Here is an 18,791-nt window from a genome sequence, read left to right as displayed (position 1 = left end):
CAGCTGTGCTTATTTCTGAGACATGAGTTTTGAATGTGTTCATATTTAGACAGTGTGCATCTGTATGCTGAAACTGTTATGGTGAACCTGAGGTGATGGTCAACAGAAGGCAAATATATATCAATATAAAACAATATTGAAGTAATGTCTTTACCCCCTGCAGCGTGTGGACGCTGTGCACGCAGTCACCTTATTCACTGTAGTAAACATGCACCGCTAGCTCACGTGACTGACTGTCTCCATGGTTACATCGTATATTATTAGCTATGTAAACAGCTTCCAAAGATACCGTCATAGCTCTCTGCAGCTGTAACACTTTGCAAATCATTTCACGTGTTTGATAGTTACGAAGACAGAATATGTTTTTAAGGTCATGCTAGGCGGTTGCTATGGTGGTTGCTGTGCACTTGGGTGGACCGCGTCCGATTCCTGTTATTAGCTGTCCGCCGTAGGAAGGCTGCGTTCCATTTACAAGTAGTGACAGTCTGCCGCAACTCGAACTCAAACCCCGCTTTGTTCTTTAATTATAGGCCTTTTATAGCCGTTCATGACACGCACACACACACATAAAGCACTTTGCCTCACCATGAGAATGCAAGTTTACCTAACCTAACCTTAAAGTATCTGATATAGGATAGAAAAATGAAGCAACCAGAGATTTAATGATGAAGACTCTGGGTTCTGTAGTTCACGTTTTACAGTCCTGAATGACTCTTTGCATATGATTTATTGAAGAGGAGTTTAGAATGCACTTTACATTTAGACTGTTGCTGTTTCATTTTTTACATTGTTGCCGTGTTATGTCATGAATAAGGTTCACCTGCTGGGGGTTTGATGGATCAGCTGGACAATACAGTCAAAGACAGACTTCATTCATCATATGCAAGAATCCTAGTTGGATTTTTGTTGTCACTCATGTTTTTGAACCAAATATTGAAAACAATTCTGACAGACTGGATACCTGGTCAGGGTGTACATTACCTTGTACTCAAGCATCCCAGGACAGAGCCCTGCCCCACCATGAGCCTGGGTGGATACGTGGTTATTAATATAAGGACCAATACTGAATATGAATATTTCATGAAAATTGAATTATAATACAAATTAGTAATAAGGGTTTCTCTGCGCCCTTATCTACCCCATACTCAAAGAGCTGCGGGCAGAGAGGGTGACAGGAGAGGATGGCACTGAAGAGAAGATGCTCGGTTTCTGGAGTCTCCTGGTCCTGTCAGTATTAGTAGGATGCATCTGCTGTGTCTTCTCGTGGATGCTCACCTACCTTGACTCGTCCCAGCCTGGTATGGATTTCCCAACACTGCGGACAGTGGCCCACGTCAGAGACGTTTAATATTGATTACATATGTCTGAATTGCTAACCCTAACCCTAGCTCAACAGACCACAATGCCCTGGACTGTCAGTATTATTACACGCTGTGAACATAAGTACCTTTGATCACAGTTGTGGAGACCCACCTTTTAGCACATCCCAGCACACCCACTCACTTCACCAGATGCACCTTGTTTAGTTCTCTCACCTTTGATTGGGTGTGGTGCTTGTCCTTAATTGCACTCACCTGTCACACATTATATAAGGACTGCATTCACTTTAGGCTCACTCCTTCTTCACTCCCACACGGGGCGGCAGCAGAGGTGAGGTTCTGTTCTGGTTTTTCTTATTTTATGTATTGTTTAAGGTAATGAGTAACTTCTCTGTTTTCTTTCAGCATTGGCAGTCCATGTGTGTCTTTCTTTCCTTCCTTCTTTGCTTTATTGATTTGAGAATAAAAGGAGAACCCTGTGAATGATTAGATGACTGCTTATTCTTATCCTAATCGGATGAGCCCATGATGCTGATTACTCAACCCTGAGCCTTCCTTTCCTTCATAACATGGTCCTCCGAGCCGGAGCAGTGTTAGCGTCATGGATTCAAAGCAGCCATTGACTGAAGGTTTGAGAAGATCCAGTCGTGATAGTCGACCTCCTGCCCACCTGCAGCAGTATGACGTTCAGTATCATGGAAGTAGAAGAGCTACATGTGAGACAGAGTCAAACCGAATGCCAGCATAGTGACAAAGACACACATGGGCTGCAGGATCCTGTCGGAGAGTCAGAAAGTCAACCAGAGACCCGCCCTGCTCCTTTACCTACCAACCAAGATGAGGTCATGAGGGAACTCCTGACGACGATGAGGGAGATTAGGCAATTTATGATTCAATCATCTCCTTCCCATTCTCGTAGCTCCAGATCTTCAATTCGCACTGTCTCATCTGATGGAATCAGATCTTCTGTATGCAGTTTACGAGCCAGTCCTCAAACACATCAACAACATGAGCAGCTCCCAGTGATTGATACAGCAACCTGTCAATCACCCTTCCAGCCCCCACAGATTAGCCGTCAGTCTGGCTTAGTTACAGCTGCCAGCCCTCCTTTACCTAATTCAACAATATTAGATGCTGCAGTCCCTTCAACTGGTTTACCTAGACCAGTCCTTGCTACAGAAGATGAGACTCCCTTTGATTTCCTGGCCTTATCACGGCAGGATCCCCACCAGGTCTCATGTGTTCAACCTGCTGTTCCTTTAGCTGAAGACCCTGTTCAACCTCTCATTTGCATATCTGACCACAAGTATTGCCCTCCTCTAGAGCAGCAACCAGCTACATCCAATGCCTCACATGAACAGAAACCTTTGATACCTGTTACTGCTAGCTCGGGTCACTCCTCTAGCACGAGAACACATGTATATAAGCTTGAAGGTCCTTCGTTTCCAGACCTTAGTAGAGAAGACGAAATGCAATACAGGATGTTACGGATGGCCCCTACAAACCTTCTTGATCCTCATGAGACAGAGCAGTTCAAATATCATGTCCTTCTTGATCACCTCAAAGTAGACCAAGCTAAACGATTAGCTCTTGCCTTTTCCTACGCTCCTGACCCATACACTCAAGCCATCAAAGCCCTTGATGAGCGTTATGGGCAACCAAGACAGCTGGCATTGAAAGAGCTAAAGAATATACTGGAACTGCCTCCTATCAGAGCAGGTGATGGTCAGAGTCTTGATAATTTTGCTCTTCGTGTACAGGCTTTAGTTGGGTTGCTTAGCACTATGGGAGAACAAGGACGTGCAGAACTAGATTGTGGCTCCCATGTTGATCGCTTGTTAGCGAAGTTGCCTGCAGAGCATTTCAGTCGCTTCAAACGGCACGTTTACAGGGAACAGGGAGAAATAACGTATACCTTGCCTTTGTTCTCATCCTGGTTGCAAATGGAATGCAAGTGTCAACCCAGAAAGGCCAGTCCTGTTTCATCCTTCAACCAGCCACAACCTGCCCGTAAGTACACCTCTCCACTTACAACAATATTACATGGGGCAAATACATCTGATGATCCTGTACAGGCAGCACAACCGATCATAACAACTAAGGCAACATGTGCATATTGCCGCTCACCTGAACACCACATTAGTAAGTGTCCCGAGTTCATTCAGAAGACAAAGGATGAGAAAATAAACTGGATAAAAGCAAACAAACAGTGTTGGCGTTGTGCTAGGACTCATCAGGCCGCAAAGTGTGACCTGAGGAAAGCATGTGCCACCTGTATGGGACGACATCTACAGATCCTATGTGATGTAAATAAGAGATCTACAACTGAATCTAATCCTGTAGTGAGGACACTGTACTTTGATAGACCTAGTGATTGTCCTAGTGTCCTTTTAAAGGTTGTGAAAGTGCTCCTGCGAAATGGCAAAAGAACTCTTGAAACATATGCAGTACTTGATGATGGCTCCCAGCGTACCATTCTTCTACCATCAGCGGCGCAGCATCTCAACCTAACTGGGGAAGCAGAGAGATTATCACTTAGAACTGTCCGTCAAGAAGTTGAAACTATTCAAGGTTCTTCCGTGAGTTTCAAAATCTCACCCATCGCACACCCAGAGAAAACCTACACAATTAATAATGCCTTCACTGCAAGTCACCTAGCACTTTCAGACCACACCTACCCTGTATCATCTCTCCAACGGAGATACAAGCATCTTCACGGTATCCCATTACCCATTATTAATAAAGCAGCGCCACTCCTGCTCATAGGCTCAGATCATACTCACCTCATCACGCCTACTGCTCCATCTAGACAGGGACCATATGGGTCTCCTGCAGGAGTTAAAACCCAATTAGGATGGACACTTCAAGGTCCGATCACAGATTTTCAGCCCCAGAGCAGTACAGAGCATGTGCAGTGTTTGTTCACATCTCTCAGTTCATCTGCAGACGTACTGCGTTATCATGTTGAGAAGCTATGGCAACTAGACACTTTACCTGAATACAGTGAGAAATCTGTGATCCGATCAAAGCAAGATCAACTGGCACTGGAACTCCTTGAACAGGCCACAAAAAGGGTTGAGATCAATGGTGTTAATCGCTACGCCACTCCTCTTCTTCGGATGGCAAACTTTCCTCCTTTGAATGTCCCTCCAACTGTAGTCATGTCTAGACTCCGCAACACTGAGGCTCGGTTAGCTAAAGATCCTGACAAAGCCATGTCTTACAAGGATCAGATTTTGAAATTGGAGCAAGCAGGCTATGTAGTTAAACTTAGCCCGGAGGAGATGCACAATAGCAAAGAAGCCTGGTATATTCCTCATCATATGACAAGTCACAACAATAAAGATCGCATAGTCTTTGACTGCTCTTTCACATTTCAAGGTCAGTGTCTCAATAAGTACCTATTGCCAGGACCAATCCTTGGGCCAACACTTCTCGGTGTTTTGTTGCGTTTTAGGCAACATTCAGTGGCAATAAGTGGCGACATCAAAGGCATGTTTCACCAAGTCCGTCTTCTGCCTCCTGATAAACCACTCCTCCGATTCCTGTGGCGTGACATGAACAAAGAAGCTCCCCCTTCAGTGTATGAGTGGCAGGTACTCCCCTTCGGTACGACCTGCAGCCCTTGTTGTGCAATCTATGCACTGCAGAAACATGTGAAGGAATATCAATCTGACAAAGATGTGCAGTCTTCAGTAATGCAGTGTTTCTATGTTGATAACTGCTTGCAGAGTTTTCCATCAGCAGAGTTAGCTCGAACACTCCTAGACAAATTAAGAAACCATCTATCAGAAGGAGGCTTCGATCTTCGCCAGTGGGCCAGCAATAATCCTGTTGTGATTAGCCATCTACCATCTGAGGTAAGAATGGCAAGTAATGAACTTTGCCTGACTGAAGACAAGCCATCTGGCCCACATGAACGCACATTAGGATTATTGTGGAATTGTGAGACTGACTTGTTTGCCTATAAATACAGAACTCTAGCCTCACACCCCACCACAATGCGTCGTATCTATGCAGTACTTGCTCGTCTGTATGACCCATTAGGCTACTTACTCCCATTCACAACACGCGCCAAAACCTTGGTGCAAGAGCTATGGAGAAAGGAGAGAGATTGGGATGACCCTTCCCTTCCATACAACCTCTTAGAGGCATGGAAGTCCTGGGAAGAAGAACTTTGTTATCTTCCACAAATTGCCATCCCACGTTGCTATACTTCTAAGGAAATGAATGTTTCTACCACAGTTCGAGACATTCATATCTTCTGTGACGCTTCGGAGCGAGCATATGGTGCTGTCGCATATTTGAGATCAGATGATCTTGAAGGTCATGTGGAACTGAGTTTCTTGTTAGCTCGCTCACGTGTTGCTCCTAAACGGAATTTAACAATACCCAGACTGGAGCTATGCGCAGCCCTACTAGGCGCACGCCTCTGTGAGCTCATACAAACAGAACTCACCTTACCAGTCAGAACTACCACCCTTTGGACTGACTCAACAACTGTACTTCACTGGCTTCAGTCAGATTCCTGCCGTTTCAAGGTATTCGTAGGAGCCAGAGTCTCAGAAATTCAAAACCTCACAAACAGTCAAGACTGGAGATACATCAATTCAGCCACAAATCCTGCTGATGATGTTACAAGAGGTAAATCCCTGAAAGAGTTCCTTAGCCCAAACAGGTGGACCGAGGGTCCCTCGTTTCTGCATGAACCTCCGAATAACTGGCCCACAGTTACAGATCTCCATCCTGATGATGATCAGACTGAGTTAAAGAAATCCTACTTTTTTGGTATTGTCAGTATACCCTCCCATACATACACACCCAGCTTCAGAATCTATCAAGAGCTATTGGATTTCACGGCTCGTTCACTCTCCAACCAAAAGGGTAACATTCCTTCTGCAGCTGATTATCTAACAGCAGAACAAGAAATCCTTCGTCAGGCACAACTGGACAGTTTCGGTGAAGATTTAGCCCGTTTACAGTCAGACAAACCCCTCTCATCCGACAGCCGTCTATTGTGTTTGTCACCAGTGTTGTGCAGGAATTCTGGACTTATCCATGTAGGAGGCCGACTACGGCAAAGCCCAGACTTGGAATTGAATGTCATTCACCCAATAGTACTTGATCCTGCTCATCCAGTGACCAAACTGATCATACAAGATTATGATGACAAACTGCATCATGCTGGTTCAGAAAGACTTTTTGCTGAACTACGTCGGAAATTTTGGATTCTCAGAGGAAGGGAAGCCGTACGCAGGCATCAGTATAGCTGCGTTGCATGTCAGAAATGGAGAGCACAGCCCATCATTCCAAAAATGTCCGACTTGCCTGCTGCTCGTCTTAGGTTATTCAAACCACCTTTCTACTCCACAGGAATAGACTGCTTTGGACCATACATGGTCAAGACCGGCCGCAGATCGGAGAAAAGGTGGGGAATAATATTCAAATGTCTCACGACTCAGTGTATACATCTTGACCTCCTAAACAGCATGGATACCGACTCCTTCCTCATGGCCCTCCAACGATTCATTTCTCGACGAGGAACACCCCTGGAAATTATATGTGATCAAGGAACTAACTTCAAAGGAGGAGATAAGGAACTACGGGCTGCTTTTGACAACCTTGCTCCGACTCTACAGCCGGTCCTGATGACTAAAAGAATCCATTTCAAATTCAATCCCCCGCATGCACCCCATTTCGGTGGAGCCTGGGAGAGGGAGATACGTTCTGTGAAGAATGCTCTGAAGAGAACCATTGGTGCACAAATGGTCACTGAAGAGGTCTTAAGAACGGTCCTAATTGAGATTGAAGGCATTCTTAACTCAAAACCCCTAGGCTATGTATCCTCAGACATTGCGGATATTGATCCCATAACCCCAAACCTTCTCATTATGGGCCGACATGATTCGTCACTTCCCTTAGTATCCTATTCTGATTCTGACCTCCTAGGTCGACGACGATGGCGACATGCACAAATATTGGCAGATCACTTCTGGCGGCACTTCATAAAGGACTATCTACCATCCCTCCAAAGAAGACACAAATGGCAGAAGGAGAACCCAGATCTCACACTGAACTCTGTCGTAATGATCATGGATTCACGCCTTCCACGTGCCCTCTGGCCCATAGGCAGAGTGACACGCCTCCTGAAAAGCCCAGATGAACGCATCAGAACCGTGGAAGTCTTAGCACAGGATAAAACCTATATCCGCCCTGTCTCCTGTCTTATCCCCCTGCCCCCGCTTCCTGACGAAGACTGATCCTGATCATATCAACATATTTCTCACTAGAAATATGGGGGCGGCTGTTGTAGAGACCCACCTTTTAGCACATCCCAGCACACCCACTCACTTCACCAGATGCACCTTGTTTAGTTCTCTCACCTTTGATTGGGTGTGGTGCTTGTCCTTAATTGCACTCACCTGTCACACATTATATAAGGACTGCATTCACTTTAGGCTCACTCCTTCTTCACTCCCACACGGGGCAGCAGCAGAGGTGAGGTTCTGTTCTGGTTTTTCTTATTTTATGTATTGTTTAAGGTAATGAGTAACTTCTCTGTTTTCTTTCAGCATTGGCAGTCCATGTGTGTCTTTCTTTCCTTCCTTCTTTGCTTTATTGATTTGAGAATAAAAGGAGAACCCTGTGAATGATTAGATGACTGCTTATTCTTATCCTAATCGGATGAGCCCATGATGCTGATTACTCAACCCTGAGCCTTCCTTTCCTTCATAACAATCACAGTTTATGTTGTAAAAGAGAAGGAATATTGGAAAGAAAGATCAACATTGTAATATTATTTCTTCCAAACTGACCAGAAACATGCTTGTCAGACTCTCACAGCAAAGGATCAGACTCACTGTGCATGACGGCTCAGGCCAAAGATGTCTGTTAGATTGTCAGTTGTTTAGTGCTTCTGTACAGTTAGGGTCACCGTCTCTATTTCAGAATAATTAATATGCGGAAAACACTAAAAGTTGATTGTCTTCCAATATTCTAGCATAATTAAAAAAACTTTGACTTTGTAAGTACATATTATTAGTCCTAATGCCAATATGATTCTTCATAACTCCTGCTTTGAAATACTGAACTTTAAAATTTACCTGATGAAAGATGATTTACAGTGGCACTCTGTCAGGATCATTCTGACTGTAAGATCACTGTATTAATCTGAATCCTTCTGAAATGTGCTGTGAATGAATGCTGATGCAACTCACTGTGGGAAAGCTGTTAATAAAATGAATCTGTGACACATGCAACACATTCACAGAGGAAGAGGACACAAAGGGAGGACACGCAGAGGCTGTGTTGAAGTCACAAATCCAAATCTTTATTAAAAAACAGGCGGCGGTAACAAACAGGAAGACAAGCAGTCCATCAAACAGTCTACAGGGTCAAACATACAGAGAATTCAAACAGCAGTAAAAAATAACTGGACACTGAAAAACTTAAAGCAATGTGTGATGCAATAAAAGGAAGCAGCGCAGTATATTCACTGAATTATCATCAATTACAAAAGAGAAAAACGACGATTTCTAAGGATTATTTTCTTAAATGCAGTTAGAGTGTGGCTGGTAAAGATGGAAACATACAGAATGTAAACTGTGTGAGTTTGGTGAACTTTGTTAGTAACAAATGAGGTAAAAAACAACAACCCCAAAACAGACAAAACACAGAAAGAGGCTCTCAGTATTCATTAATAATTAGAAAGAAAAATTCTGGTCGTGGATTTTTACAGTCTTAGTTCCGCTCGCTGTCATCATTATAATCATCATGATCAATGGCGAGGTCCTGAGGTGGGTGGGGCTGTCTCTGGTGATGTCACCATGAAGGAACAGCATCTGGCACGTGTTGGTGAAACATCTCAGTACACTGGTGTAGTTTCCTCTCCAGCTGTTTGACATGTGACACTTGAACATTAAGGGGAAGAAGAAGAAACAGTGTTAGGTCAGGTGACCACATGGTTTCTAAAGTAACTGACAGGAAGTAACCAGGCCGTTAGAAATGGATGGCATGTGTTTAGAGTTACTGGAGTTGGGTAACTCTACTTACCAAAAGCAGAAGCACACAGATGAAGGATCAGATGCTGAATGTTGCAGGAACATGCTCATGTGTGGTGGTCATTCAGTGCTGCTCCGGCAGGTTAGACAGTCCAAGACTGATATGCTGCCCATCTGAGAGTTTGAAAACACACATGCAAAGATTTATTTTGTATTACAGTCAAAGTTGGATGTTCATTTTTGTCCTGTTTGTGTATTTGAAAGCACTAACATTTAAGGATGACTTGGATTGTCTCCTTTAAAGGGGAGACAAGTGTATCCACTGTTACGGATTCAAATATTGGGGATGGATACAAGAGGAAAAGTCACAATAACAACACTGGTCCGGCCGGGTTGAGTCAAACGATGATTTTAATGATCACACGCGTGGGAGATGGACACCGTACGCAGACAGCATCAGATCTCACCCCAAAAATCACATCACAATAGTTTTATGAAATCAGGGTATTAGAACGCCCCTTCATGCGTATGACAGGTGCAATACAATCAATGTTGACCATTTTATTTAACACAGCAAAAAGAACATTCTCTCCTTCCCGAGGACAGGCACTGACTCCCGCCTATCTCCTGGAGCCAACTGTCCCCTGCGGAGACACAATATTGCAGCTACAAGGATTTCCAGATTGGTTAAGGTGATCAGTGTGTAATGCTCTAAATCAATTATGTAATATTAAATGAATATTGTTTAATCAATTGCCACTACTAAAACATAACAAAAGATATAACTGAATACAGAATCGCAAAGAATAACATGATATCAGTGTTGTGTAAGCGCGTGCGGCCTTCTATGCTCAAAGCCTTTCCCTTCCATAGATCAGCCAGACATTCGCGCTGACTGTAGCTTTTAACCCTTATTAATTTGAGCACAACTCTATAATGAGCAACAAACAGCAATATGTATGAGATGATCATGGTAACACCTGCAATGAAAGAGCATATGATTATTCTGGCACTTGTAAATGGAAAATCAACCTGAGGTTATAACCATCACTGTAATACAAATGTCAATGTAATGTCAAAAGCTTTAATCAAAGGTTAATTAAAGGCTGCTTATATGATTCTTATATGATTATGATTATATGATTCTGAGGTTTCAATAATGCCGATGATAAAATAACAAAATAATAAAAGAAAAGAAAAAGAACACCCCTTTTATCCCACAATTCCCTCTGTTGACCTCTGGAGAATCCAGAGGTCACAACACTGACAGTTGTGTCATGTCACTCCTTGGCCTACACAGCAGGTCCTACGTACATCATCGGCATCATGGACATTGGAGTGATAACTCTAGGCTCCACTGCCCTCCTAAACATCATCACTAACACTCTTCTGGCACAAGGAATGAGACAACAACAACAACAGGTAACCATAATACATACCAAAACAGATAAAGCCAGCATGACCGACACAATAAGCCCCTTCCATCGTCCGAACACTGAGGTCAGCCAGCCCTCCAGCGGATTGTCAATACCTGAGTGATCATGCATAGTTTCAGAAAGGCTCTTTAGGCCCTCCAGAGCCCGAGTCACTGAGCCATCTGGAGCAGTGTTGTTGGGAATGAAGGTGCAGCACTGATCGCCAAACATGGAACAGACGCCCCCTTTTTCTGCCAATACCATATCAAGGGCCATCCTATTCTGCACGCCCATTAACGAGGTCGGACCCACCTGCTCCGCCAACCCCTCCATGCCATCTTTGGTGAGGTTAGAGAGTCTCAGCACATTATAATGAACATAATTTATCCTATCTACGTTCTTGTTTGGGGTCACTGGAAAGAAAGCAGAGATTATTGGAATATTCTCAAAACCGGCTGCTACTTGATCAGCGAGTTTAAATTCATTTGGAACTCCCCTGGGCACTCCAATGGAGTCAATCCAGGTGGGGGAATTCAACCTAGGGTCGTATGCATGTGTGCCATCAAAGCCTGTCTTCATTAAAATGTGTCTTTTGCGTTTAGCTGCCAATGTGCGCGTGTTGTGTTGTGGAATCGCTTTTACCTGGTTTCCAATTAGCATAAGTGGCGCCCCTAGTCTCACCATTGCGCATGTACCCACGCTCCCCACAGGAACACGAACCACAAGAGTCCTATGCCCGCAATAGTAATACAGCCCGCTTCTAGCCCATGTTCCAATTACGGTGGCTGCATCACTCACATTGTTGGTGGTCCTACCCGTCCGGGTGACCGAACACCAATTTGGATCGATTTCCCCTAGTCGATATTTAACTTTATCTGTGGAAAAAGTAAAACACGTATAGTTATCTTTTCTGGGCATAAACGGTCCTGCTCGCGTGAGTTTGTCAATAGGGGGAAATAGACTGGACAACACAGTGCAGTTCCCCGTATTAACAACTTCTCTAGTCATTCGCAACATACAGTTATAGCCCCACTGATCCTCTGGATGCAGCGGTGCTGGCTCAGTAAATAAGCGCGGCCTTGCGGAAGCACAAGCTACACAGTTAGACACTTTCTGTTCTTTAGCGTTTTGGGCCATCCAGTCCAGCCAGATGTTGCTGTCACTGAACCCGGTGGCGCGTTCAATCAGATCTTGAGGTTTTAACGTGCTGTAGTCCACCGAAACGACTTGTCTAACTTTTGGTTCCTGTTCCTCTGGTCCAGCCTCCGACGACCCGCTCCCCTCTTGCCCTGTAAAAGATGCAACAGAGTTCATTGGATTGGGAATCACGTGTGTTGTCATTTCTTCTCTACCTGGCGACCTGGGATTAGTCTTTTCTAGAAAATTAACTTTAATTAACACTTTTGGATCAACCCCAGCTGTTTCCACCCCCAAGATTAGATATACAGGTTTTTCCCGACGCCAATTACCTAATGATAAGGTTAACAGATTTTTAGATGGGCTGTAGTCCCTTTGAAGTTTAAGCTCATTTTCTGGTCCTAATTCTGGCGGTTCCCAATTTTCCCCAGTGTAACCCCTTACCTGATCCCAATTACGGCACCAGCTGTCATAAGGCCGATTTCCCCTTTCGCAGTGTGTACTCACTGAATAGTCCCAACAGACCCACACATTATATCCCCTCCAGCTACTGCTTACATCCTGACAATTAAAAACATCACACAGATCAAACGTGAAAGAAGTTGTGGAACCCTTAACATAATCTAATTCTACTCCACCGTATGTGCTGAGACACTCATCCTTTTTACCAGAGACCTCGCGCTTCGTTCTCGCCCACGGCCTGAAGTCACTAAGGATCACGAGTGGTGTAAGTGGCGTATCAAACAGCGCCGGGCCGGCCTGACCTCCGTGCTCAGACAGTTTTCCCTTGTCGGCCTGCAAAAAATAAACCAAAAAACATATAGCTGTGATTAAAAACATCATCGACATTAAACCTATGGTATTATTGAACATTGTGATAGCCTTTTGAACTCTTTTCTCGTCACGAGTATCTGATTGTTGTGATGGCATGGTGTTGTGTGTAAGTTATGTTGTAGCAAAAAGTTCAAAGCCCTTTTTAGATGCTCAGTTTGGTGCCGCTCCCTTTCGCTGGCGCGGCGACTTCCTCCTAGGCTGCTCTTCTTTCTTCGACCTCCCGGGTAGACCACCGGTTGGCCCGTTGCACAGGTGTGAGGGTTTATTCTGCCTCTGAGTTTCACCTGTGTTGGGTGGAGATTGATTTCTCCCCACCAAGTCCTCGTGCGCCGCTGCGCACTGCGTCCAGTGATACCAGGCGTCGCCTTTCCCTCTCAGTTGAACCGCTGTAGCTGTCCGAGCCGACACCTCGTATGGACCAGTCCAACGGGGTTCCTTCCACTTGCGTTTGATGACCTTCAGCCACACTGCCTTTGCGTCCGGGACCTCTCCTCCTCCTGTGGGCTTTTCACAAGCCACCTGTTTGGTGAAACTGGACACCAGCGCCTTTAACTCGTTCCAATAGTCTGCGTGAGACCTGTTCCCTCTGGTGTCCTGTCCCACCGAGCCCACCGTCCAAGGGGCCGGAAACTGTCTCCCAGTTTGCAGCTCGTACGGTGTGAAGCCCACTTCCGGTTTGACCGCTGGCTTGGGATTGTGTGCGCCACAGATTAAACACATCCTGGCCTTTTCCCTTATCATTTCTTTCAACTCAGGATGCCACCAATGACACAAGTTTCTCTCCATCTGTGCTACCCCCACGTGGGCAAGTCCGTGGGCCTCCTCCACCTTCTGTTTTGCCATTTTGGCTGTCAACACGGGGCGCCCGTCTGGCCCCCTCCACAAGTGTCCATCCTGCCAGGCTCCTTTGTTTTTCCACACCCCCTTTTCCTCTGGGGATGCCTCCTCCTGAGCCTGTTTGACTTCCTCCGTCATGTTAGTGGATACTTCCTCTTCTGCAGTTACCTGTATCATTTGTTTCCGTCCTTTGTAGTCTGCCGCCTCTTTTGCGGCTTCATCTGCTTTCTGGTTTCCTTTTGCCACCATGCTGGTTCCTTGTGAGTGCGCTTTGCATTTTATGATACTCACTTCATCTGGGTCAGCCAAGGCCTTTTCCAGTTCCTCCATTTCACTTTTGTGGCAGATAGGTGCATTGGTTGCTGTTCTGAATCCTGCTCTTTTCCATTGAGCCAGCTCCACATGAGCTGCTCCGAATGCATACGCTGAGTCAGTGTAGATGTTCACTCTCCTATTCTTAGCTAATCTCAAGGCTCGAGCTAGGGCTATCACTTCAGCTCTCTGTGCCGACTGCTGTCCCCCAATTCTTCCTGCTTCTTTGACCTGATACTCCTCTCCTACTCTGCAGACTACCGCATATCCTGCTTTCAGTCCTTCTTCGTCTCTGTGGCAACATCCATCAGTGAACCAGTCCTCAGCTCCAGGTATAGGTTCTGCCTTCAGGTCCTCTCTAATTTTTTCTTCAACCTGTGCTCTTCTGACGCAGTCATGGGGTTCCCCTGCTCCCAATAAATCTGCCATGTTTGCTCCTTCATGTGTGAATGTTAGATTTGGGGCCTCTAAGACTTTGCTCAATCTCTGTTGTGCCCGTGGTGACATACTAAATGCTTGTGAGTTCACGTATGCCACTATGCTGTGTGTAGCTCTACGTCACTTTACCTGGATGATGACTCCTCTCCCCCTCACTCAGAAACACTCCTAATATAACCAAGCAAATAAATAATATTGAAGATTTACTTACATCATTACAAAAACAGCAAAAACATCTCCCTTTGATTCTATTTCTCCATTCCTGCTGAACATCAGGCAACAAATATCTCAATAAATCACAGTAAAATGTAAAGCACATATTTTCTCTGCTTTGTCTAACCTCTGCAGAGCCTCTGTCAAGAAAAACATAACTGTAAGCATAAAACAAATATACATTTCATAACACGTCACTGGACAAACCTTGGTCAGTTGATTTCCTCTGTGCAGTGCAGACGAACATCAGTCAGCAAGTGACTCTGCTGGTTCTTCTGAGGAAACACCACCGTCTCTCCACACCGTCACCATCTGTGAGCACAAACTGCCGCTCTGCTCTGCCAGCATGTAGGAAATCACATATCACACACAGGGGTGAAGAAACATCAGAGCTCAACTTTGGATACTTTAGATCTTAACAGATCAAAGTAGCTCTTAGTTTCAGCAATCAGTGAGCAGACAAACAATGATACCATACTGATTCTGTATGAATACAATATGGTATTTTCAATACAGGTGTCAAATTAATTTATTAAAACTAATACAGATATATGTATATATTTTTTGATAAATTAGTTTGCTAAATTATAAGAATATATTTTTATTTTTTTTTCATTTAACAATTGCAACTGAAAGAAATTAAATATTGAACAAAAATATATTGTCACATTCTGAGCATGCTCAGCATGCTGACAGACTTGAAGTTGCTACAGATTTTAAGAAGTGATAATTATAGGGAAGAAACTTCTCTTTTTCATCCGTTTAATCAAACATTTGATGCCTCAGCTGTCTCAGTCCTATAGCGTTCTGCAACTACAACTAACCTGAAGCTTGGATTTGGCTGCAGGTGCCCCTGTACATCCTTCTCAGCAGCACACATGTGGGTACCATTTAATCACACTTCTTCCTGAGCTTTGCTTCATCACAAGACCAAAGGTGGCATCCCGTGTCACAGTCTTATCATCATCCAGAAGAAACATTTGAAGAAACATCATGGAGAAGAAACATTTACGCGCCTCCTGGTTTTGTTTTCTGATCCTGCGAAAAGACTGAGGACAACAAAGCCCAGAGAACACGAGATACACAACATCCAACATTCAGACTCAACAGCCTCCATAAATGAAGAGCACCAGGTTGGTTCAGTTATAGTAGATATAAGCATACTTCACATTACTGGGTATGAATAATAATGAGGAGGCAAACTTTGAAGATGCAGAGCATGATGTCCCATCATCAGACTGTAAACAAACATCCACCAGGCTTCTTTGTTGCCAAAATTGATGATTCTCCTATCAGGGATCAGTAGCGTGTATTAACCTGTGGTATAAGCAGCAGTCACTGAAATATTACTCTTTCAGATAAGAAATCTAGCACATAAAAGCCCGGGTGGGAGGGATCTCTGCAAACTGACTTACCTCTGCAAGTGTGAAGCTCAACAAAAATCTGACTCTCCAGTCACAGACAAACAAAAACCTCCAGCTGGGAGATAGAAAACGCTGTCTGGGTCTTGCTGGATGTTGCTGGTCAGAGTCCACACATTAGCAGAGTGCTTCTTGGTCCCACTGACCCATGTGGACAGCGACTGTGGAGAACTGTTCTGGAAAACAGAGAAGAGAATTAAAATAACAAAAAGCCAAACAGGATTTCCACAAAGACTCTCTTGGAATCAGCAATCAAAAAAACCACTGGTTCATATTTCAATTAAATATGAACAGGTTCCTCAAATGTAAGCAGTTCAGATCTGATTTAATTTAATTTCCTTCACACAGCACATTCGTCCAGGCTGACAGGTAAACATAGAATTAATCTCAGGTAACATGACTCATAGTAGAGATTCAGTAAGAAAGATTGCAGGCTCAAATATTATTACCACACAATCCAAGGACACACCAACAGCTCAGATTTGTAGAACTATTTAAACAAATGTCTTCTGAATATTCAATTCAGGTTCACAGTGGGAGGGTGGGAGGTGTCGTGGAATCTTTTAAATAAAGTCTGCAACACAGAAAGAGCTGTGATCAAGCTATTTATTACTGCGCCAACACACATCAAACATCACAGTTCAGTCATGTCAGCGCTGCCGCAGAAGTGGTGCTCCTACTCCTTTATGCATTCCAAGGAAGAGGGAGGAAGTTACAAACTGATCCTACCACACTTCACGTGCCTCGCTATGAAACCTAACCGATCAATGGTTAAGCTGTTTTGTGCCCTTGGCCTTATCAGCACCTGTAAAGGGAGTTGTTTTCTCAAACTGCTGACGCTGAAGTAAGTTCATCTAGTTTTAGAAACTTTCACTGAACAGTCTATAACAGTGTCACAACTAAGCATATGCATAAGCACTTAAATACTTTAAATGAGAATAACAGAAAATTTCTATTAAAAAGGCTAGAGCCTGTCCCAGTAGTCATAGGTAGAGCACACCTGGACAGGTCACCAGTCTGTCAGAGGACTAACACAGAGACAGACATCAGAGTAACAAATCTATTTAAAATTAATGTAAGTTTGCTGCAGCTGTATGTATGAACATGTGTTTCTGTGCTCACAGTCCACCTCTCAGGAACCTGCAGTTCACTTTTAGTCTACTTTAAACAGACCTCACAAAAGGCTGATGTGGCTGGATCAGTAGTCTGATTTAAGTACGATAGCTTTGGCCAGGGATTAATCTGGTGCATCGCTTCACTGCAGTCTTACGTATTTTCCCCACACCTGAATAAAAAATACTGATATATACAAATAACAGCTTCAGCTGATGCAGCCTGACTCAATCCTAGATGTTCAGCACACAGAGACACAGAGGTGCCGTTTAAAGTTTAGTGTTAACTTGAGTCACTGATCATTTGCAGTATTACAGAGTCTGGCAGTCTTTGCATGATGTCCACGTCACTGTACGTTTCTAGCTGACTCTCAGGTGTGACAGGTGTGCCAGCAGGAAAGAGTAATAATAACCTGCATCCTGAGGTTTGTCATGCAGGATTAAAGGAGCCAGGCTTTGTTCACACAGCTAGGATTGTATTTTACACTGACCCTGGGTCAGTATAAGTATCATACAGTTTAAACGAAGCACTGAAACTTGCACATATTTATTACAGATGCACTGAAGCTAATCGACATATTTGCTGTCAGTCTGTGGCTGCGATTAAACACTTTACTGGAAACTTTATTAACTAGTACCTTCATCAGTCATGACAGAAGCTAATATTTCTGTGCTAACATCGTTTAACCAGTAACAGCTTTCCTCCAATATAAGCTAACGTTTACACCGTAACTTTAAGCTAGCACCACAAAGACGGTAAAACACGTAATAATATCTACAAATGCATCTTAAAGCTGTTATATTAGCACTCGGTGTATTACTAAGATAACCACATTAACATTACTGACACTCGCTGACTTTTAATAGTCATTCTATAAATGCTGTCCGTTTAAATGGTCTTACCTGTACACACTGCATATCCACCGGATTCCAGCCAGAGTGGATTCTGGAGTCTTCCCACGCTCCTGTTAGTGATCCTCCATCTGGATGGATGAGAACAACCTTCTGAACAATCTAGCAGGAGATGGCCCATATCTATGGGACTGATTTGTGCTAATAACGCCCATTGTATGGACTGATAACAGCCGAAGCGGGTGAATAAAGTCACCCAGTAGCTAGCTGTGCCATTACCCAGCATACATCACTCCCTCCATAAATGCAATAAACGATAGAAAAGTATCGTTCTACCTGTTTTTCAGGTAGTTGTTTACATTATATAATTTATTGTGTTCTGTATACGTCACTACAATGTGATTTGGAAAATGTCTAAATATACCGACAACAGGCACTTCCGCAGCAATCTCTTCAATCGGAGGAGCCTTCACGTCAATTCCCGACGCGAGGGGGGTACCCTGCGCGTCCATAAGCGAAGCAGAGGGAGCCTGACCATGCGTCACATGTTTGACGAGTTGGGAGTGAGAACGTGTTGGACGATGACGTACACCTAAAAGAGCTCAAAATCAGAAAACGTTGCTCTAAAACATGTTGACATGGTAAATGAAAATGAACAATAATCAAAATTGATCATGCAAACTGAAAGACTACTTACTATGTTTCTCTTGTTACTTCATTAGCCTCAGTGTTCTCAGATCATTCTTTACATAAAAGCACCCAGTTGTCTTGCAAAGAATGTGTAGGATTAGTGAAATCACACACATTCAAAGATACTGGTAGTTATTGTTTCAAATGCCTATTTCATGACAACCAGGCTAAATTCATCGAAAGAGATGATGAAAGAGATTATCTAGATGCT

At 43.9% G+C, this 18,791-nt stretch overlaps 1 protein-coding gene across 11 annotated transcripts; it reads right to left on the bottom strand.

Moving 5' to 3' along the window:
• Positions 1-8,627: 8,627 nt before the first annotated feature.
• LOC146375365 (uncharacterized) lies at positions 8,628-18,431 on the bottom strand. 11 transcript variants are annotated; one of them, XR_014801979.1, is made up of 6 exons: positions 17,942-18,208; positions 15,330-16,102; positions 14,713-14,843; positions 9,591-12,666; positions 9,372-9,493; positions 8,628-9,229 (listed from the first exon to the last, which is right to left on the bottom strand). XR_014801979.1 is itself a non-coding variant. In XM_084948792.1 (5 exons), the coding sequence occupies exon 4, from the start codon at positions 14,359-14,361 to the stop codon at positions 12,856-12,858; it is 1,506 nt and encodes a 501-aa protein (XP_084804918.1). In that variant the 5' UTR covers positions 14,362-14,843; positions 15,330-16,102; positions 17,942-18,021; positions 18,315-18,431; the 3' UTR covers positions 8,628-9,229; positions 9,372-12,855. The 11 variants fall into 11 exon arrangements, 9 of the variants coding, with proteins under 9 accessions (XP_084804918.1, XP_084804925.1, XP_084804926.1 ...); XR_014801980.1 differs by having other exon boundaries at positions 10,759-12,666; positions 17,942-18,185; XM_084948792.1 differs by adding an exon at positions 18,315-18,431 and having other exon boundaries at positions 9,372-14,843; positions 17,942-18,021.
• Between the last annotated feature and the right edge of the window lie 360 nt (positions 18,432-18,791).

Source organism: Perissodus microlepis, chromosome 13 (genome assembly GCF_051167445.1).
Source record: "Perissodus microlepis isolate ML-2025 ecotype Zambia chromosome 13, ASM5116744v1, whole genome shotgun sequence".
NCBI classification, from domain to species: Eukaryota; Metazoa; Chordata; class Actinopteri; order Cichliformes; family Cichlidae; genus Perissodus; species Perissodus microlepis.
The sequence above is the reverse complement of the archived record's forward strand: the minus strand, read 5'-3'. Positions and strand labels throughout refer to the sequence as shown.

What these genes read in the sequence shown, in the direction of transcription:
- LOC146375365 (XM_084948792.1), bottom strand. Translation starts at nt 14,361, where the DNA reads ATGTCACCACGGGCACAACAGAGATTGAGCAAAGTCTTAGAGGCCCCA.